Source organism: Tarenaya hassleriana, unplaced genomic scaffold (assembly GCF_000463585.1).
Source record: "Tarenaya hassleriana unplaced genomic scaffold, ASM46358v1 Cleome1, whole genome shotgun sequence".
Classification (NCBI taxonomy): Eukaryota; Viridiplantae; Streptophyta; class Magnoliopsida; order Brassicales; family Cleomaceae; genus Tarenaya; species Tarenaya hassleriana.
In genome coordinates, this window is record NW_010960187.1 from 10247028 (window position 1) to 10269824 (window position 22797).

General features: G+C 39.3%; 2 protein-coding genes and 1 long non-coding RNA gene across 3 annotated transcripts; 2 read left to right on the forward strand and 1 right to left on the reverse strand.

Annotated features, from left to right (window-relative positions):
* Window positions 1-17452: 17452 nt before the first annotated feature.
* LOC104822349 (transcription factor MYB114-like) lies at window positions 17453-19145 on the forward strand. The gene is made up of 3 exons (XM_010553537.1): window positions 17453-17638; window positions 18050-18179; window positions 18592-19145. Exons 1-3 carry the CDS (start codon window positions 17518-17520, stop codon window positions 19067-19069), a joined length of 729 nt encoding a protein of 242 aa, XP_010551839.1. The 5' UTR covers window positions 17453-17517; the 3' UTR covers window positions 19070-19145.
* A 1899-nt stretch (window positions 19146-21044) lies between these two features.
* Window positions 21045-22744, forward strand: LOC104822360 (transcription factor MYB114-like). The gene is made up of 3 exons (XM_010553558.1): window positions 21045-21230; window positions 21644-21773; window positions 22187-22744. Exons 1-3 carry the CDS (start codon window positions 21110-21112, stop codon window positions 22677-22679), a joined length of 744 nt encoding a protein of 247 aa, XP_010551860.1. The 5' UTR covers window positions 21045-21109; the 3' UTR covers window positions 22680-22744.
* Window positions 21773-22635, reverse strand: LOC104822356. Its single transcript, XR_773172.2, has 3 exons — window positions 22544-22635; window positions 22345-22434; window positions 21773-22024 (listed from the first exon to the last, which is right to left on the reverse strand). It is a non-coding gene; the product is annotated as an uncharacterized LOC104822356 (long non-coding RNA).
* Window positions 22745-22797: the final 53 nt, after the last annotated feature.

The following is a 22797-nucleotide window of genomic DNA, read 5'->3' on the forward strand; positions in this document are numbered from 1 at the left end:
TGTGTTGGTTTATAAATTACAGTTAACAAAAAAAATTATTTAAATTAATTCATCTAAATTTAATGAATTTATTTGTATGATTATGCAGAGAAATTAACTAACGAGAAAAGTTCTCTCTTTGTTGATCACAAATTCTATCAATTCAATTCAATTCAATTAATTATTGACCGCGATTAGGGATGTGTATAATATGTACATATATAGAGAAATAAACTAACAGAAATTAACTAACGAGAAAAGTTCTCCTCTTTGTTCTTGCACTATTTTTTATCACTCGAATATCTCCCATTTTTTTAAAATCCAATTATTAATATCTCCAATAACATTTTTTTTAAAAATCTATCATTCATGACATCATTTTTTTTTCTCTTTTAAATGCAGCGACATCGACCTTTTCCAATATATATATGGTTTTTATTTTTTTTCTCTCTGGTGGGTTTGAGGAGGAAAAGCCGTATCTCATCGTTGCCACAAGTGGTGCATGTAGGAAGTCAATTTTGTCAGAAGTATTCATGTAAATGAATGTGCACATACTTTTATAGATGGACCGACAGAGACGTCATATCTAACTAATGACAATATCATTATTGGCGTGTTAAGGTAATATCAGTTTATAATTTGTTCAAAAAAAAATAATCTAATTTATTACGGACAATTTAATTGATTAATGTATGATTTCTTTGTAATCTAATTCGTGAAAATAAAAAAAATAAAAAAAGAGTTATATTACGTGAATATTTCCTGCCTTAAAAAGATTAGAATTAGACACTAGTGGTGAAAATTAACTTGGATGGCTTAAAAGCTTCTCATTCGAGGTAATTTGTACATAAATACATACAATATATATTTATATATACACATGGATCCATACCATATTACCGTTATTGGAATTATTACAGCTATGTCACTAAAATTAATAATAAAATTAATAAAAATTAGTGATATATATAACTCTTTTGGTATAGGATATTATATAATAATCTTATAGAAACGAAATTAATATCTTTTATGTTTTATTATATTATGAATGATGGCTTAATTTTTTTCTAAACCGACTCTTCCAAATATGCACATTTAGGGTTCCACTGGTTGTAACGCAGCGGTTGCGATGATGAGTGACGATATTTTCAAAGCGTTTGATAGCGATTATGAATGATTAGTACTGACTTATTCATAAGTTGCTGTTAAAAGCGATTGTGGATGGGTGAGGTTAGAAGTAAATGGTTCGTTGCGGTTGCGGTTGCGTTTTGATATAAATTATAAAAAAGAATATTATGTTAAAATATTTTTTATAATGGTTTTAATTAAATTTGTATATCATTTGATAAAAATTATTTACTAAATATATAATAATTAAATAATAAATTTAAAATATAAATATTATCAATTTAATTTATAAAAATAATTTTATTATAGAAATTATTAAAATCGTTATTAAAGCTAAAAATGATACTATTGTATTTTTTTATTAAAATATAATACTAAAAAATAATATCAAATCATAACACTAAGCAAAATCATCACCAATATATATTAATGTTTTATATAATTTTTAATAAGGATATTTTAGTTTTTTTGTCAAAACGCCGGAAACCGTTATCAAAACGCAAGTTGGAAGATGCGATTAGAAAACACAAGTTTGGTTGCGGTTGCGGATGGTTGCGGTTCAACCAGTCAATTTTTCAATCACCCGCAACAGTCGAAAATCGCAACCGCTCCGTTTACGGGTAGTAGCGGCGCAATCAATCGCCCCCTTAATGGGTGTTTGTGATATTGTGTATATACATTATAATATTAACGGGTATAATATTAACGGGTAGTAGCAGCGCAACCAGTTATCTTAATAGGTGTTTGTGATATTGTGTATATACATTATAATATTAACCGGTGTTTATATATATAAAGTGCGATACGGAACTTCCCTATTTGGATCCAGAGAAGACTACGTGGTTAGCGAGCCACCCGACACGAAAGAGAGAGAGAGAGAGAGATGGGACGATTTGTTGTGATGAGTTGGACCAAATATAAGGAGACACGAAATAACAAAAAGAATCTTTATTAGATTGCGTTTGGTCCCACGTGGATCCAAATGAAAGAAATCGACATGTTACGGCTTTTTCCCTCGGAAGAAGACTTCACATGGTCTCATTGTATAAATTTGCCATACAATAGTTAATCAAAATTAATGATCACAATACTTACATTTGATATTTTTTTAATTTTATATAATTAACCTAACTTTTAATTAGTTATCCCTATAAATTATTTTCAGTCCTTTAATTTTTTTAATCTTATATATATTATCTTCATTTTTAAATTTAATTAATTATCTTTCAGAACCAGATAAATTTAATGCGACTTTAACTAGAGCTTATGTAACTACAACTATAATGTGTTCTTTGATTTTTTATTTTCTAAACCGTTTGGATAGAATTTTGTTTAATTATGTGATTTACATATTTAATCAATATTTCGAATTATTAGTGGCAGACACAGACACTCTAGCCCCTATGTATGATCAGATGATCACTAGACATCAATTAGATAATAATTTTATTTTTAGAATAAAAAAAAAATGAATATTCGAGTGGTACAAACACTTCCCTTGCTACCCTCTTCTTTTTTTAAAAAAAAATCAACATCCAATCTACCCTCTTCAATGATATATTACCAAAATACCCTTAAGATATAATTTTGTAATTAAAAAAATAAAAAACAAAATTTTCTCTTTTCTAAAGTTTCTCTCTCCTCCCATTTTTAATTTTTTAATTAAAAAAATAAAAAATAAAATTTTCCTTTTTTTGCTAAAGTTTCTCTCTCCTCCCATTTTTTCGCACGTTTCTCTCTCCGTCCGCCATTATTTTCGATTGAGCTTTCTCTCTCTTCTATATTTTCTTTCTCCTATTTATCTTGATATTTTGTCTTAAAAATTTGCAAAAAATCGGACGAAATCAAAAGAAAATCAATGAGAAAACTAAAAATATGTAAGCTAGTGTGGAAATACCGATTTTTTTCTATGCATATTGATGCTTTTGTGGTTTTTCTCTTTTAGTTGTTGTTATTTCCGCAGTTCCTTCGTTTGTAGTATATTTCGGTCACAACCTATAATTTTGATAATGGAAGTATTGTTGAACGTAGTGAAAAACGAGAAGATATATATTATAAGGAGAGAACAACTAATTTAGAGTGAAAAAAATAATCAGAATTTATATAATAATTGTGTGGTATATTTGTATACTAACGTGTTACAAACCATTTGTACAACAATATCCAAAGACCTTTGTATAATAATTTTGTAATGTGTTTGTACAATAATGTGTTAAAAATTTTGGATAATATTGTGTATGTACCATATTAATTAATATTGTACTTTTAACCTTGTATTTTCGCATATATCTTACTCGTGTTGTACACTAAATAAATTGACTCACATGAGCCAACATTGTGACCCATTGTGACCGTGTGACCGAAATGTAATTTTACATTGTGTGACCATTGTGACCGAATGTGACCCGTGACCGCAATGTATTGATAAATATAGACCAAAATTTAATTTTTAAGCTTCGGAGTGGTTTATCAGGGTCTATATATTAGATATATAGTGTATGTGAGAAATTTTCAAAATATTTTAAGGGGTTTGTAGAAGAAATATTCCAAATTTTTCAAAAACACTCATAAAACACTATGAAATATATAGAAACACATTTGAAAGAACAAGTTTGAAACAAAAAATCGCAAAAACCATATTCTAATGTTCGAAACAATAGAGAATAAGCTTATGAGATATGTGTGACGTTGTAGAGTAATTAAATTGACAAAAATCGCATGGATCGAAGGTTGTGACCGGTTGTGACCGACTGTGACCCATTGTGACCGAAATGTGATGTGGGATCCACAGGAAGAAATAGTCAGATTTCTCCAGATTTTTATATTTCATAGGATCCACAATCATTATTTCCATTTTTTTTCTCCATCAATTTAACTCATTTCAGAATCGAAATCCGATTTTTTTTCATACAAATTGGAGAGAATGACTAATTTAGAGTGAAGAGAGAGTCATAATTTGTATAATAATTTTGTGATATATTTGTATTATAATATGTTACAAAACTTTTGTACAATAATGTCAAAGAATTATGGTTAATGATGTTGTAATGTGTTTGTACAATGTAGTATTAAAACTTTTAAATAATATTGTATTTGTACCATACTAAAGTTGTATTATTGAAGATGAAATTTTGTATATATCTGATTCGTATTACACACTAAATAAATTGACTCACATGAGCCAACATTGTGACCCATTGTGACCGGCATGTGACCATGTGACTGAAGTGCAATTTTGCACTATGTGACAACTGTGACCGACTGTGACCCGTGACCGAAATGTGTTGATAAATATATGCTAAAATTTAATTTTAAAGCTTTGGGGTGGTTTATTAGAGTCTATATATCAAATATATATTGTGTGAGATAGAATTTCAAAATATTTTAAGAGGATTGTGGAAGAAATATACCAAATTTGCCAAAAATACTCATAAAACATTATGAAACATATTGGAACACATTTGAAATAGCAATTTTGAAACCAAAAAATCGCAAAAACTATATTTTAAGGTTCAAAACAATATAAAATAGGCTTATAAGAGATATGTGACGTTGTAGGTCGATTAAATTGAAAACAATCGCATGGATCGAAGGTTGTGACCGGTTGTGACCGAGTGTGACCCATTGTGACCAAAATGTGTTGTGGGGTCCACACGAATATCTAATCAGAATTTTTTTCCAGATTTTTGTGTTTCGTGGGGTCCAGTTTGAATATTCAACCCTTTTTTAACCCTATATTTTTTCCCTCCCAAATTTTTACCCTAACATTTTCCCCCCAAAATTTTTCAATTTTAATTTTAACCCTAAATTTTTTTCTCATCCAAATTTTAACTCCAAGATCGAACCATGTGACTAGTTGTGATCCATTGTGATCTATTATAACCGAAATGTGTTACGGAATCCACACGAAGAATTCGTTAGAAAAGCGACATAGATTTGTATTCGGTGAGTCTCAACCTAGATTTTTCCTACAACAATTTTAACTTAGATTTTTCTCTAAAACATAAATAAATTCAGTTTTTTAATAAACAAAAACCAAAAATAAAAATTCAAAATTTAGGATACTAGTAAGAAAACAAAAAGAGATCATAGTTAGGGTTCAAAATAATATAAACAAAGCATTTAGAAAAATAAAAGTTCATGCTTTCTTTTTCCGTTGAAGTGTGATTTTAGATCGCCCAAAGTTGTCATGTCTCCCGATTCTACTCATGCGTTGATCAACTCTATGAACATGGTATCACACACCAAGTAGTTGCATCCTATATAGGTCATGGAATGCTTTATAATACGGGTTCAAAGTTTATACATCGCCTCTTCCATGTGCTACAAAATAAAATAACATATGTCAGCAATATTATCCAGATATCACCATGTGACACGTGACCGTGTGACAATGTAACTATGTGACTGTGTGATTATGTGATTGTGTGACCATGTGACCGTGTGACCATGTGACCATGTGACCATGTGACCGTGTGACCATGTGACCATGTGACCATGTGATCGTGTGACCACGTGACCATGTAATTTTACAATATATGTGATCTATATTCCGTGTGACAGAAGCTCTGTTTAGAAACTTGGACTCCGTAATGCATCCAGTCATTAGAAATCCTCCTCACAAATTTCATCGTCATAGTTAAAGGGCGTTGAATACTTCTCTTTTCAAGAGATTTTATGCATTGGCGAGAAAAAGGTTCATGCATAGAGGAGGAACTCGAATCACCTTCTTCACCTTTCTTACCTGTTTGCATGGAATCGCCTCCTCCGACATAGATCCACCGGAAAGCTCAGGAACTCCAAACCAAGCTTACCACCGAGTTCTTCCCATGGTTTCAGACATATGCAACTGTTACCGCTTAGCTTCTCTCTCATCTATAACCTGTAGTCTAAAAACTTTCAGAAAACTGAAAGATGACAGCTCCAGAAATTAGGTTCTATTCTATTCTGTAGACCGTGATTGCTTTTGTCATCGGGTTTGGAGCGTCGGGCTTACGCAATGGGAAATCTTCTCCTTGTCTAAATTAGAGGACAAAGAGATCGCTCAGACATGAGTGAGGAGAGAGAGAGAAAATTATAAGTTAGAGGAGAGAGAGAGCGCTAAGATGTAAGTGAGGAGAGAGAGAATATGTGAATGAGGAGAGAGAGACATTACTATTTCTCCATCACCGTCGTTTCTTTTTTTTTCTTTTTACCTTAGTTTTTTTTAAATTTTAACACAAGGGTTTTTTGTCTTTTTATAAATATTTGAGGGTTTTTGTGTCTTTTGCCATGTGAAATAGTGTTTTTTGTTTAATTTTTTTTTCAAGGGTAGTATCAGAAGTTCTTGTAGCAGTCAAAAGGTATTGCAGCTATTTCCCCGGTTCCATCATACCTGTGTATTCCCAAGGGTATTGGTTAACCAATATAATTGTGTAATTTATTCTATGTAATTTTTGGTTTCTAGATTTAAATATCAATCTATTGTGGATTATATATCGAATTTATATATGTTAGTTTGTCTAGATATTTATATATGCACACATAACACACACGTAACTAAGCATATATATTTTTATATAAAAATATTTTATGTATCTATGTATAAACATGTGTATATATGTGTGTGTGTGCATTTTAAATTTATACATGCTTACGCAACAGATCGTGGGCGAGTGGTCAAACTTGGGGTACGAGGTAACTCCATCTTGAGGTTGAGTGTTCGATTCCTGACTGGTGGGGAGGGATGTAATTTCTGGGTTTATATGACCAATATACAAAGGCTGCTCCCGGACCGGAGATTTATCTAGTCAGCGCGTCCGAATGATACCAGCTATGGATCCCCGTTATAAAAAAACAAAAAAATTATACATGCATGATGGGTTTTTTTTTTTTGATAACGGAGCGTCCTGGGCCGAAGCTCAGACTAATCTCCGGGCCGGGAGCAAACCATGTGCTTTGAAATATTCGCCCCCCTCCCCACCCTGAGGCTCAAACTTGGGGCGGGACAAGTGCTTTGCACCCCTGTTTCACCGGTTGAGATGATGGGTTTTGTAGGATTGTTTGCTTAAACCTTAAGACTGTGCATTTTCCCTTTTCTGTTTAAAATTTTAAAAATATTTTAATCATTATACGTAACCAAATATGTTCAATTACCTCTTTTTTTGGAATTTAGCTTTTAAAATTTTCTTTTTCCTGGCTATTTCACATAATTACGGCTTTCTAAAATGAAAGAATTTTTTTTATCCCCCAATAATGTATGCGCAGCGCAAATAAACTCAAGAAGCGAGTTTAATAATTTCCAAAACTACCCAACAGATTGTAGGCGAGTGATCAAGCTTGGAGTATGAGGTAACTTTATCTTGAGGTTGAGTGTTCGATTCCTGACTGATGGGGAGTGAGGTAATTTCTGGGTTTATATGATCCATATACAAAGGTTGTTCCCGACCCGGAGGTTTACCTAATCAACGCGTCCGAAGGGTAGCAGCTAGTGGTCCTTCGTTATTCAAAAAAAAAATTCCAAAACTATTCAAACTTCACACATGATGGTTTCTAGTAATTTTGTTAAAAGTTGATATTAATTGGGAGGAGAAGGACCATACATAGTAATATATAAAAGACAAAAACTCTAAAATTGGTTGGGCAGGACCCCTACATGCATCTATGATAACAATTTTAGTTATATTTCATACAAAAATAAGTTCACTATTATCGTCGACTATAATATCTTACAATGTCATTTTTATTATGAATAAAATTTCAATATAACAAATAACATATTAATAGTACATGTACTCATAATATATTTTATGATATAATATATTAAGCATTATCAATTGTAAATTTACATCATAACTTATCAAAGTAAAAAGTAAACTCGCTTCTGTTTAAATATAAATTTGAACTGTTTAAATTTGACGAAAATAGAAAATATTTATATTTAGTTTAATTCAAAATATCTAACCCAAAATTATCCATCCCAATAATACATAAACTTTCTTTTATTTTATGTGATCTAAATTGATGTGTTAAAAATTTGATGCAATAAACTTATGTTTTAAAACAATACATAATTAATTCAAACATTAAAGTTAAATTCAAAAATAAAGATGTTAAGGACTTTTCCCTCAAATAAGATATTTATTGTGTTCTAAATTCTAATCATCCAAACTATTTTTTATATATGAAATGTTTATCTTTGAAGTAAATTTATAATAAAATAAGTACAAGAATAGAAAAATTCTAGGAAGAAAAAAAAAATCCAATAAAAAAGCCAGAAAAGACAAGGAGAAAAGAACATGATGCACGGACTCCATTGGTGGCATATGATGGGTGTGATACTTTTTAATTTAATATCCGGCCTTTCACTAACAACTCCAATGAATTTCCAACGAAATTTTACGTTGAATCGGTTTGTAATAAATCAAACTTATTTTAAAACCACATTTGTATGCATGCTATTTGATAAATCTCTTTATAGATTTCATTTTTGGTCAAATGATAATTCATATTACTAAAGGAAAAGTGACATGTACGTAGAAAAACGTAAGAGAAAGCAACACCCTCCTCCAGAAGTGGTACTCCCTATCTCTTGATCGAGAAACGTAGTTATATGATCTAATTGGTTATGTATGTATTTCCTTGTAAGGGTTCTTTAGCGTAAGCTTGATTTGTGGATTTTGGATCATGGACTATGTACCACCCATTTTGATAAATATACCCAAATTTTATCAAAAAAAAACGTAAGAGAAGAACGCCATGACATACAAAAAAAAAAAAAAACTTGCGAGAGGTTCAAATGAATTTCAAACCTTAGGTTAATCAAAATCGAAACATAGACATTGCGAAAACCATAACTCAAAGAATAAAACCTGTTTTGTTGCGGATCACTTTATTCAATATATTGAACAGATTTGTCTGATAATAGAAGATTTGATTGTGAGAACCGATTGTTTCGTTTATTTCAAAGAGCATAGATGAGGTTCTAGCAAAGAATTAAGGATAGGGAATATGCATAGGTGCTCGCTTTACCATTTTCCTTGCAACCAAGAAAGAATATATATACGTCTAGTAAGATATAATCCTCAAAACTTGCAGATTCTGGCTCGATTCTTGGCTGCCAAAATGTCACGGGGTTAGATTCGCGATAGGAATCTTCCCGTGCGGCAGACTAATTCCGATGCGGAAAAGGGAAGTTCCGGGCAAACTTGGTTGCACTTGGGAACTTCGGGAGACTAGTCTAAGCCTTTGGGTTCCCTTAAGGAACGGATGAAAATGAGAAGGAGATATGGGTGAAGCCTGCGGCGGCGAGTTTATTGATAAGGCAAAAGATACAACGGCCGACGGCGGTTCGGTACAAGGCGGACGACACGGCGACGCTTTGAAAGCCGAGGCGTGTGACCGGAAAAAAAACGAACCGGCGACGTAAAACCGAAGTTCGGAACTTAGAGAGAAAATGAGGGGGAAACGAGATTGCCTCTCAACACAAATGATCAGCCTATTTATAGAAGAGGTCTAATAATCAAGTGTGTGAGAGTTCACAGAATTCGGCCCCTAATTTACTCAGCACGTCCCTACTTTTTGGGAGTAAAAGCGGGAAAAGTGGCCGGCTCCTTCCACTGTCTCCCTTAGTGCCACGATTTAAGAAATGTGTTGGGAATATTCTTCCCCACTCATTATGGCGCGCCTAAAAAGAGTGTTGGGATGTCTCTTGGCCGAATACATTGAACCTAGACAGACTAAACGAGCTTTGGCCCGAGTTCAAACCATGGGAAATGACCGGACACGTCCAAGAACTCGTCTTGGACCATGTCCGGGCCAAAAGGTAAGTCTCAGGACTTAGCAAATCTTCGGTCTTGGCTCGTCCATGGCCGTGACTTAGAACCTCTCCGGATCATGTGAGGATTGTTCGGGAGTCCGTCCTTGGTCCATGTCCCGCTTGGAAATGAGATTGAGTCTTTCGGCCGTGTGTCCCGTCCGGATGAACGCGGAAAAAACACAAGTAACGGGAAGGAGAAAAATTACCCCATTTTTCCATGACGTCCTCGTCACGTCCATGTGCCGTCGGGCTTGAATGGGCTAAGGATTGTTGGCATTGAACTCGCGGATGAGGTCCGCGAATTGCCAACAGTGATCCTCGGGTTCCCACGAGTTCTCTGAGTCAGGTAGTCCCTTCCATTTGATGAAGTATTCATGGTATAGCGGGATACCTTTCTTGCGAATGGGACGACGGTCCAGGATGATTTTGGCGTCCTTGGCATATTTCGCGGTGATCGGAATTGGTGCCCTCTTTGATGTGTTCCTATCAACATCAACGGGGTCAGACTTATAGGGTTTGAGAACACTTACATGGAACACGGGGTGGATCTTGATGCGGTCTGGGAGTTGCAGCTTGTACGCCATGCGTCTGATCCTCTCTATGACTGGGAATGGACCATCGTACTTCCTCACCAAGCCTCGATGCAGCCTTTTCATCCCTCGAAAGTGACTTGGTATGATTCTCACCATGACTTGGTCTCTGATATTGTACTCTCTCGGCGTCCTTGAAGGTTGTGCGAGAATTGCGCCATGTCAAGGTGTTTCGTCCAATTTTCTTGGTGCACACTTACATAGTGCCGGAGATAAACCTCCAAGATGGCATTGACACGCCCGGTCTGTCCATCGCTCTCGGGATGGAATGCGGTGGAGAATCGTAACTCGGTTCCCATGAGTTTGAACAACTCACGCCAAAAGTTACCGGTGAACCTTGGTTCTCGGTCGCTTATGATGGATCGTGGAAGGCCCCAATACTTGACCATGTGCTTGAAGAGCGCACGGGCCGCTTCTTCGGCGTTACACTCGTGTGTCACCGGAATGAATGTAGCATACTTGCTAAACCTATCGACGATCACAAAAATGTTAAGGAAACCGTTAGAATTGGGTAATCCGGTAATGAAGTCCATGGAAATGGATTGCCATGGGTGGTCGGCAATGGGCAAAGGTTGCAAAAGACCCGCGGGAGGCCTTTGCTCGATCTTGTCTTGCTGGCAAACAAGACAAGTCTCCATGTATAACTCGACGTCATCTTGCATATGCGGCCAGTAGTAATTCTCGAACACTAGGGCTAATGTCCTCTTCTCCCCGGTATGGCCAGCTCATTTAGAGTCGTGGGACTCCTTGAGTATCTCTCGGCGGATACCTTCATGCCTCGGGACATAGATCTGTCGTCAGCGAGTGAAGACCAGCCCATCTTGCTCTCAAAATCGCCGAGTGTGATGTTCTCGGGCAAGTTTAAGGAGATGGACGGTTGTTGGGCCATGGGCCATAGCCTCTCGGATCCGAGTTGAGAAGTAGGTCGAAGGCTCGCTTCCCGTGAGTGTGGAAAATTCGGTCTTGCGGGAAAGTGCATTCGCAACGACGTTGGCCTTACCGAGTTTGTACTCCAGTGTGTAGTCGAACTCGGCCAAGAAGTCTTGCCATCGGGCTTGCTTCGGACTTAGCTTCTTCTGCGTTTGAAAGTAGCTAGTTGCCACGTTATCCGTCTTGATCACGAACGGGCTGCCCAAGAGGTAATGTCTCCATGTCCGAAGGCAATGGACAACGAGTGTCATCTCCTTCTCTTGGACCGTGTACTTCTTCTCAGTCTCGTTGAGCTTGCGGCTCTCGTAGGCGATCGGGTGGTTGTCCTGCATCAAAACACCACCAATGGCATAATCGGAGGCATCGGAATGTACCTCGAATGGCTTGCTCACGTCTGGTAAAGTCATGATTGGTTCCTCGGACACAAGGGTCTGGAGCTTGTCGAAAGCGGCTTGGCACTTCTCGGTCCAATCCTACTTACGATCCTTTTTTAGCATATCCGAGAGGGGTGCTGTGATGGATGAATTTCCAAGGATGAACCGGCGATAGTAATTGACTAGACCAAGGAAAGACCGCAGTTGTGGAACTGTCTTTGGCCTGGACCAATCTCGGATGGACTTGATCTTTTTCGAGTCCATGAGGAGTTGTTCGTCCTTGATGTAATGACCCAAAAACTCCACCTCTGGCTGGGCAAAGCAATACTTCTCGAGCTTAATGTAGAGCTCGTTCTCTCGAAGGACTTTGAGAACGGTCTGAAGGTGACCTAAATGTTCGGCTAAACTTCGGCTATACACGACAATGTCATCCAAATATACAACGACAAACTTGTCCAAATATGGATGAAATAATTGGTTCATCAAGGTAGAGAACGTGGCCGGACCATTAGTCAAACCAAAGGGCATTACCTTAAACTCAAACTAACCATACCTTGTGACGCAGGTGGTCTTTGGTTCGTCACCCTCGGCAATCCGGACTTGGTAGTATCCGGAGCGTAAGTCCAACTTGGAAAACACTCGGGCATCTCGGAGCTGATCAAACAAGTCAACAATTAACGGTATGGGATACTTGTTTTTGACAGTTACCTTGTTTAACGCTCGGTAGTCGATGCACATTCGGAGTGATCTGTCCTTCTTCTTTTGGAAGAGGACCGGAGCGTCGTACGGGGCCTTGGCAGGCTGTATGTATATGGCGTCCAAGAGATCCTCGAGTTGCTTCTTGAGTTCGGCTAACTCGGGAGGTGCCATGCGGTACGGGGCCATGGCCGGTGGCTTAGCCCCAGGGACTAGCTTGATTTCGTGGTCAATTCCACGCCTTGGGGGAAGCTTCTTTGGAAGCTCGGTTGGCATAACATCTGTGAAGTCATCCAAAACAATACGTACCTCGGCCGGGATCAGTGCTCAATCCGGAACGTCCGAGTCGTCGGTGTTGAGGTCTCGGACCGTGGCGATGAAGTTTTCTGAGTTCTTCACGCCTCGCTTAAATTGCATGGTCGAGAGTGTCGTCGAACCATTGGGGGCGGTTCGAAGTGGAACCACGGTTGGCTTCTCCCTGTCAATGATAACGAGAGAAGTCGTGGCTGTGGGAATGAAAGTACTTACCGAACGGAAGAACGTGAGTCCTAGCATGATTCGAAAGTCGTCCATGGGTAAGACCGTGAAATCGGTCTTCCCGATCCAGTCCCCAATCTGGATCCGAACGTCACGGGCAACGCCAGAAGCTGCTTGGGCCGGCGAGTTCACGGCCTTTACAATCCCACCATTCCCGTCAACGCGTAGCTTGAGTCGTTTTGCTTCACCTGCATCCATGAAGTTGTGAGAAGCACCCGTATCGAACATAGCGGGAACGACCTTACCGTAAATTTCCACGTCCGCATACAAAAGTCCTTGGCCCTTGGTCTCAGAAACCTTGGCATGTTCGGACGGGATGGGTTTTGACATGGTGACAAAACGGTGAAGTGAACCGACGGTGGCAGAATCGTCACCCTTAGCCTTCCCCTTGCCTTTGTCGGGTTTGCCTTCTACGGCGTTGAACTTGGCTCGCTTTGGGCATTCCCGGACCCAATGCGGATCGTTGCAAATGTAGCATGGATTCGGCGGTTTGGACCGATCCTTGGGTTATCCCGTAGACTGGTTATGGCTTGACCGGTTCTGGTTCCTGGGTTGATCGCAGTTTTGAGATGGTGGCCGCGGTCGGTTCCCGTCCTTCGGTCGGGACGGTTGGCTTTGCTTGTTTGTGTTGTAGTCGGGCAAGCCTTCCACAATGGCGATAGCTGCTTCCAAGGTTTAAGCGTCCCGTCTATTCACTTCCAACCTGGCATAATCCTTAAGTCCGTCCTTGAAATGAAATAGTGCGTCGGCACCCGTTAGATCAGTTAATTCAAGGCGTAAGGATGAAAAGTCACGAATATAATTGGAAATACTCGCTGTTTGACGCAAGCGTCGGAGTTGAGTTCGAGCTTCGTCATTGGCATTGGTTGGAACGAAATGGCGGCGGAGCTCGGTTTTGAATTGGGCCCATGTGTCTATGCGGCCTTCCCCGCGTTCTTGGTCGGCCAAGACGCGGTGCCACCATAGTTGGGCGAGGTCCCGGAGGTACGTCGGAGCGTGTCCTATCCGGGAGTTGTCGCCCATGACGCCATGACCTTTGAAGTATTGCTCCATCTTAAAGATGAAGGATTCGACCATTGTTGCGCTCCTTGTCCCATCGTATAGGGATGGTTCGTGAATTCAGAGTGCTGGATGGTTTTGAACGTGAACCGGAGGTGCTGCTTGAGCTGCTTCCTAAGGTTCCTGCACTCAAGTGTAAGCTCGTTAACAATACGACGCAAATTGGTTACCTCTCGGTCATACTTCTCGTGTACGAGCCGAAATTGGTCGTCTGTTGCGCCGCAGTCCTGTTGGATTCGACGGTCGAGTCCGTCGAGTACCCCCTTTGTCGATTGTCCAACGGCTGAGATATCTTGTTCGAGATCGTCGAATCGGGTGTCATGCTCGTCTAGTCGCGTCTCTTGGTCGGTCGAGAACCCTTCCAAGGTTTGGACCCGGCTTTCGAGTGTGGCGGGTGCGTTCTCGGCGACTTCGTCAACGTCTCCGGATGTGTGTGCGGCTGCGATGGCTGCCACTTGTGCCCTGGTTAGGCGGGGCTCTACAGTCTCTCGTGCGACTGGTAGACGGGTGTCGGATGGAATGTCTGAACCCTAGGTAGCTTGTGCGTTGTTACGCGACATCTTCTCTCAGTTTACTGATCTCTCAACTCAAGGTGCGGAAGCGTTGAGCGAGCAGGTCCGTTTGTAAGCGAACACTGCTCTGATACCAAACTGTCACGGGGTTAGATTCGCGATAGGAATCTTCCCGTGCGGCATACTAGTTCCGATGCAGAAAAGGAAAGTTTTGGGCAAACTTGGTTGCACTTGGGAACTTCGGGAGACTAGTCTAAGCCTTTGGGTTCCCTTAAGGAACGGATGGAAATGGGAAGGAGAGATGGGTGAAGCCTGCGGCGGCGAGTTTATTGATAAGACAAAAGATACAACGGCCGACGGCGGTTCGGTACAAGGCGGACGACACGGCGACGGTTTGAAAGCCGAGGCGTGTGACCGGAAAAGAAAACAAACCGGCGACGTAAAACCGAAGTTCGGAACTTAGAGAAAAAATGAGGGGGAAACAAGATTATCTCTCAACACAAATGACCAGCCTATTTATAAAAGAGGCCTAATAATCAAATGTGTAAGAGTTCACAGAATTCGGCCCCTAATTTACTCAGCACGTCCCTACTTTTCGGGAGTAAAAGCGGGAAAAGTGGCTGGCTCCTTCCACTGTCTCCCTTAGTGCCACGATTTAAGGAATGTGTTGGGGAATATTCTTCCCCACTCATTCCGGCGCGCCTAAAATTCGGGAAATAGTGTTGGGATGTCCCTTGGCCGAATACATTGAACCTAGACAGACTAAACGAGCTTTGGCCCGAGTCCAAACCATGGGAAATGACCGGACACATCCAAGAACTCGTCTTGGACCATGTCCGGGCCAAAAGGTAAGTCTCGGGACTTAGCAAATCTTCGGTCTTGGTTCGTCCATGGCCGCGACTTGGAACCTCTCCGGATCATGTGAGGATTGTTCGGGAGTCCGTCCTTGGTCCGTGTCCCGCTTGGAAATGGGATTGAGTCTTTCGGCCGTGTGTTCCGTCCGTGACTCGCACCTACAAAACCGGATGAACGCAGAAAAGACACAAGTAACGGGAAGGAGAAAAATTACCCCATTTTTTCCTGACAAAAAGGACCCTTGATCCAATACATTGGGGAGGAAGGGCCTAGGCTCATGGGAATACCTCGTGGCTCGTTGGTGAAGGACGTATGCGATGAAAATGGTTGGGTTATCCCACCAGCCCGCAGTGCTCAAGCAGAATCTATGCATAACTCTTTGTTGCAGGTTGATATACCCACAACTACAACGGAACAGGATTCTTACTACTGGTCTCACAATTACAAAGCCTCAGGAGGTGGTGTGTTTCGAACTTCCCATGCTTGGAGGCTCATCCAAAACCCCCTTCCTTCGGTTCCATGGGCAGGAGTGGTCTGGTTCCGTCACTCGGTGCCAAAACATTCATTCATCTGTTGGCTTGCTGCATGTAACCGACTCCAAATTAGTGATCGTCTAGCACTATGGGGATGTAACGTTGGGCTGAACTGTTTGTTGTGCGACGAGGAGGCGGAATCCATTGATCATATGTACTTCGCCTGCTCATACACCAACACTTCTGGACTACAATGTTGCAACACTCTACTGTACCGATCCCACCACTTAGGTCCTTCACGGATACACTACGATGGATGGGTTCGTATACTGCTAATCGAGAGATTAAGCTCATGATCCACATGTTGTTTCAAGGTGCAGTTTACCAAGTCTGGCGGGAATGAAACACCCGCTTGCACGACAACATATCACGACCGGCTCCAGTTATCACGAAGGAGATTCTTACCTCGACTCGTAGGAGGCTTGCTAGTCTTAAGAACGACTGGAGATACACACACCCTGAGGACTCGTTGTTATCTATATGGTTCCGTTATTTTGAGATATTCTAATTTAATTGACTTGTTGTTTACATTGCCTGGTTGTAATATCCTGCTATTTTTATTTTCTGTCTGGTTCATTCACCAGAGCTAGACACGATTGTAACTATATATTGCATATATGAAATTTACAATTACCAAAAAAAAGATATAATCCCGAGGTTTTCAAGAAGAGTTAAAAAGAAAACACATCGAATTTACCGTTCTTCCCCATGATATATTTCGGTTATTGGTGCGATTGCGGTTAACCACAAAAAGCCAGAAGAGAAAGGAGTGCTTAGTAATACAAAGTGTGAACCAAACAACCTTGTGTCATAAGGTACATATAGAGCTTCTGACTACTCGTACCATTTCATATATCCTCTTAACAATCCATTGGTGGCATTTGATAATCGAGCATCGTTTGTCTTTCCATTGAACCCTCTCGGTCCATATGACATTTTTCTCATCATATTACTGATGTTACAAAGGTCCAAAAGGCCTAATAATTTCACCAAAAGTATTCATTCGTGATTATTGTGAACGAATTTCCCCGCCGATTGTGATGATCTTCACAGCGTTCCGGAGATAATTTGCGTGCGGTTGAGAGGAAGACCGAGTCGTTACAATACTTTTTTTCTTGCCTAGCCAGTTCTCGATTGAAAAACATCATCTTGTTAGATATTGCTATGAAAATTACCGATAAGATCTTCACCGTTCTTCTTTTACGTATTTGGCAAAAAGAGATCTGCTCTCATCGCTTATCTTCGCTCCGAAAAAGGGTGATTAATTTTCTTCTCGAGTCTTAATCACACTCAAAGAGAAATTAATCACAAACCTCCATCTAATTGGAAAGACAAATGGAACAGCTACACATACATGAAGTGTGGATATCAAACAAGCACGTCACTCCCTTGATCTCACCACGTCTATATATACACATACACTCTATTGGCTTCTTTCACAGCAAGTTGTATCCTCCAAGAACTTTGGAAAAATCTGTATCATTGGGCCTTCGACTTTTACTATATAATATTTTTGTATATTTCCTCATGGAGGGTCGGTCTCAAGGGTTGAGAAAAGGAACATGGACTACCGAAGAAGATAATCTCTTGAGGAAGTGCGTTGAGAAGTATGGAGAAGGCAAATGGCACCAAGTCCCTTCAAGAGCTGGTGATCCACTTAATTAATTTTTTCAAAAAAAAACATCTCTAATGTTTATTTATGACTTGATTTATGAATTCGTTAATCCTTTTTCGGCATTCGACACGAGGTTATAAATAAAGATTACAAATTATTAGGGTTCAATAGAATGAAACATCTTAATTGTCATTTCTTTTAAATAAAGGTGGTGAACAAGAGATGGCTCACCCGCGTTTTCTTCTCTCTCCTTTTTTGGCGTAAAGTCAATAAATTCAAAGCGACAATTCAACGTAGCAAACATACATGCGATCATATACGCACAAGTTACATACATACGTGCATGCATGCATACATACATATATACACACATACATACATACCGACCGAAGCCAACTATTAACTGATCGTGATGTCGTGTTTTTCCATGTCTTTGCTTCGTAGGGTTGAATCGATGCAGGAAGAGTTGTAGGCTGAGATGGTTGAACTATCTGAAGCCAAACATCAAGAGAGGAAGACTTAGCCCTGAGGAGGTTGATCTTGTCATTAGGCTCCATAAGCTTCTGGGAAACAGGTAATTGCGCCATAGATTCCCCTAATCAATTACACAGTTTTAAGGCTTGTAATGATTAAAAAGGGTCATTAAATTTCATAGGGTCCATTTACAATTCTTCATTTTTCCCAAAAGATGCTGTCAATAAATCACGACGGCTCTCGTCTTGGCTTCTTTGCTTTTGGTCCCCGTTTTCTATGTTCTCAATAACTGTTGTCCCTTTTTTCCACCAAAAAGTATCAACCCACTTGTTCTGTACGTACCATTCACTGTAACCAAATATGGAATACAATACTGTCACGACGCCAATGGATACAATTAGCAGTATAGAACAAATCATTAATAAAAGAAAAATTCTAAGGTGATCATCATGCCCGTCGTACATCTATATGTTTAATGTTAGTTCTATGTGGACATCGTCGTGTATGCACAGGTGGTCGTTGATCGCAGGCCGACTGCCCGGTCGGACCGCCAACGATATCAAGAACTATTGGAACACCCATATCAGCAAGAAACAAGAACTATCATCTAATTGTAAGATCAGATCGACGTGGGAGAAAAAGACTGCCGACGTTAGTTTTCCGACCGAACCTGTTCGGAAAATCGAAGTTACAAAGCCTCGACCTCGATCCTTCTCCGACCACAGCCGACGCCATCTCCTCGACGCCCAGCCCAAAACCCCTTTAACCGGAAGCAACGACAAAGATCATGATGATGACAATAATATTCATGATGGTAAGAAAGCATGTGAGAAAGATGAGAATGGGATTATGAACACTATAGTGAATGATGGGAAGGAGAAAATGTGGTGGGAGGATTTGCTGGAAGAAAGCGAAGGGGCGGAGGAGAATCCATGGATGAACTCGGACGCGACGTTCCACGTTGACCTTTGGAATCTGTTGAACGCATAAATATATAAGTTTATTAATTTATTATCTATGTTAAGTTTTCGTTTTCTTTTTTTTTTTTTAGATTTAGGGTTTTGAATTCATCTCCAGCATCATTGGTGAGGAACCTCTCAACATATAATAACCTTGTTTTCTGAATAAAACCTAAATATTTAATAATTAATATGCCGAATTACTAATAAATTATCGACTATAAAACTTTCCATATTATCGAATTACAAATAAATTTTTTTTTCTAAGTTTTAATATATATAATTACAGGCTAACACTCCGGCAACTTTATTCTAGAAAGCGATGCATCCATTATATTAATCTCAAGTTTGAGCATTGATGCATATGTTAGAAGCAATTTGGATTAGGGAATTTATACGAATACATATCGCATATACATATACATATGCCTCATGTACGTATATACATACAATTCTTTTGAAAAAAAAATGTAAACAAATTATACCGAAGATACCAGAATAAACCAAAACAGGCTAGTCTAAATCGGGTCCGCACTCTAATAAAAACATTACTAGTCGTATATTATCAAAACATTCATTCATTTGTTGGCTTGCTGCACGTTACCGACTCCCAACTAGGGATCGTCTAGCACTATGGGGACGTAATCTTGGGCTGAACTGTTTGTTGTGGGAGGCGGAATCCATTGATCATATGTACACCAACACAATCTGGGCTACAATATTGCAACACTCTACTGTACCGATCCCACCACTTAGACCCTTCACGGATACACTACGATGGATAGGTTCGTGTACTGCTAATCGAGAGATGAAGCTCATGATCCACCTGTTGTTTCAAGGTGCAGTTTACCAAGTCTGGCGGGAACGAAACGCCCGCTTTCACGACAACACATCACGACCGGCTCCAGTTATCACGAAGGAGATTCTTACCTCGACTCGTAGGAGGCTTGGTAGTCTTAAGAACGACTGGAGATACACACACCCTGAGGACTCGTTGCTATCTATATGGTTCCGTTATTTTGAGATATTCTGATTTAATTGACTTGTTGTTTACTTTGCCTGGTTGTAATATCCTGCTGCTTTTATTTTCTGTCTGGTTCATTCACCAGAGCTAGACACGATTGTAACTATATATTGCATATATGAGATTTACAATTACAAAAAAAAAAAAAAAGATATAATCCCAAGGTTTTCAAGAAGAGTTACAAAGAAAACACATCGAATTTACCCTTCTTCCCCATGATATAATTCGGTTATTGGTGCGATTGCGGTTAACAACAAAAAGCCAGAAGAGAAAGGAGTGCTTAGTAACACAAAGTGTGAACCAAACAACCTTGTGTCATAAGGTACATATAGAGCTTCTGACTACTCGTACCATTTCATATATCCTCTTAACAATCCATTGGTGGCATTTGATAACCGAGCATCGTTTGTCTTTCCATCGTTTGTCTTTCCATTGAGCCCTCTCGGTCCATATGACATTTTTCTCATCATATTACTGATGTTACAAAGGTCCAAAAGGCCTAATAATTTCACCAAAAGTATTCATTCGCGATTATTGTGAACGAATTTCCCCGCCGATTGTGATGATCTTCACAGCGTTCCGGAGATAATTTGTGTGCGGTTGAGAGGAAGACCGAGTCGTTACAATAGTTTTTTTCTTGCCTAGCCAGTTCTCGATTGGAAAAAATCATCTTGTTAGATATTGCTATGAAAATTACCGATAAGATCTTCACCGTTCTTCCTTTACGTATTTGGCAAAGAAATCTGCTCTCATCGCTTATCTTTGCTCCGAAATAGGGTGACTAATTTTCTTCTCGAGTCTTAATCACACTCAAAGAGAAATTAATCACAAACCTCCATCTAATTGGAAAGACAAATGCAACAGCTACAGATACATGAAGTGTGGATATCAAACATGCACGTCACTCCCTTGATCTCACCACGTCTATATATACACATACACTCTATTGGCTTCTTTCACAGCAAGTTGTATCCTCCAAGAACTTTGGAAAAATCTGTATCATTGGGCCTTCGACTTTTACTATATAATATTTTTGTATATTTCCTCATGGAGGGTCGGTCTCAAGGGTTGAGAAAAGGAACATGGACTACCGAAGAAGATAATCTCTTGAGGAAGTGCGTTGAGAAGTATGGAGAAGGCAAATGGCACCAAGTCCCTTCAAGAGCTGGTGATCCACTTAATTATTTTTAATTAAAAAAACCCATTAATGTTTATTTATGACTTGATTTATGAATTCGTTAATCCTTTTTCGGCATTCGACACGAGGTTATAAATAAAGATTACAAATTATTAGGGTTCAATAGAATGAAACATCTTAATTGTCATTTCTCTTAAATAAAGGTGGTGAACAAGAGATGGCTCATCCGCGTTTTCTTCTCTCTCTTTTTTTGGCGTAAAGTCAATAAATTCAAAGTGACAATTCAACGTAGCAAACATACATGCGATCATATACGCACAAGTTACATACATACATGCATGCATGCATGCATACATACATATATACACACATACATACATACCGACCGAAGCCAACTATTAACTGATCGTGATGTCGTGTTTTTCCATGTCTTTGCTTCGTAGGGTTGAATCGATGCAGGAAGAGTTGTAGGCTGAGATGGTTGAACTATCTGAAGCCAAACATCAAGAGAGGAAGACTTAGCCCTGAGGAGGTTGATCTTGTCATTAGGCTCCATAAGCTTCTGGGAAACAGGTAATTGCGCCATAGATTCCCCTAATCAATTACACAGTTTTAAGGCTTGTAATGATCGAAAAGGGTTATTAAATTTCATAGGGTCCATTTACAATTCTTCACTTTCCCCAAAAGATGCTGTCAATAAATCACGACGGCCCTCGCCTTGGCTTCTTTCGAGCTTTTGGTCCCCGTTTTCTACGTTCTCAATAACTGTTGTCCCTTTTTTCCACCAAAAAGTGTCAACCCACTTGTTCTGTACGTACCATTCACTGTAACCAAATATGGAATACAATACTGTCACGACGTCAATGGATACAATTAGCAGTAGAACAAATCATTAATGAAAGAAAAATTCTAAGGTGATTATCATGCCCGTCGTATGTCTACATGTTTAATGTTAGTTCTACGTCGACATGGTCGTGTATGCGCAGGTGGTCGTTGATCGCAGGCCGACTGCCCGGTCGGACCGCTAATGATATCAAGAACTATTGGAACACCCATATCAGCAAGAAGCAAGAACTATCATCTAATTGTAAGATCAAATCCACTTGGGAGAAAAAGACTGCCGATGTTAGTTTTCCGACCGAACCTGTTCGGAAAATCGAAGTTATAAAGCCTCGACCTCGATCCTTCTCCGACTACAGCCGACGCAATCTCCTCGGCGCCCAGACCAAAACCCCTTTAATAACGGGAAGCAACAACAAAGATAGTGATGATGATCATCATCATAATAACAATAATGGTAAGAACACATGTGAGAAAGATGAAAATGGGATCATCAACACTACAGTGAATGAAGGGAAGGAGATTATGTGGTGGGAAGATTTGTTGGAAGAAGGCGAAGGGGCGGAGGAGAATCCATGGATGAACCCGACAAAAGCTACTTGCGGTGATGACGACCTTTGGAATCTGTTGAATGCATAAACATATAAGTTTATTAATTTATTATCTAAGTTAAGTCTTCTTCTTCTTCTTCTTCTTCTTCTTCTTCTTCTTCTTCTTCTTCTTCTTCTTCTTCTTCTTCTTCTTCTTCTTCTTCTTC

Bases quoted from the DNA above. Each gene is read 5' to 3' on its own strand.
- LOC104822349 (XM_010553537.1), top strand. From the start codon at position 17,518: ATGGAGGGTCGGTCTCAAGGGTTGAGAAAAGGAACATGGACTACCGAA. The intron at 17,639-18,049 runs GTGATCCACTTA...TTTGCTTCGTAG, and splicing joins CCAAGTCCCTTCAAGAGCTG to GGTTGAATCGATGCAGGAAG. The intron at 18,180-18,591 runs GTAATTGCGCCA...GTGTATGCACAG, and splicing joins CATAAGCTTCTGGGAAACAG to GTGGTCGTTGATCGCAGGCC.
- LOC104822360 (XM_010553558.1), top strand. From the start codon at position 21,110: ATGGAGGGTCGGTCTCAAGGGTTGAGAAAAGGAACATGGACTACCGAA. The intron at 21,231-21,643 runs GTGATCCACTTA...TTTGCTTCGTAG, and splicing joins CCAAGTCCCTTCAAGAGCTG to GGTTGAATCGATGCAGGAAG. The intron at 21,774-22,186 runs GTAATTGCGCCA...GTGTATGCGCAG, and splicing joins CATAAGCTTCTGGGAAACAG to GTGGTCGTTGATCGCAGGCC.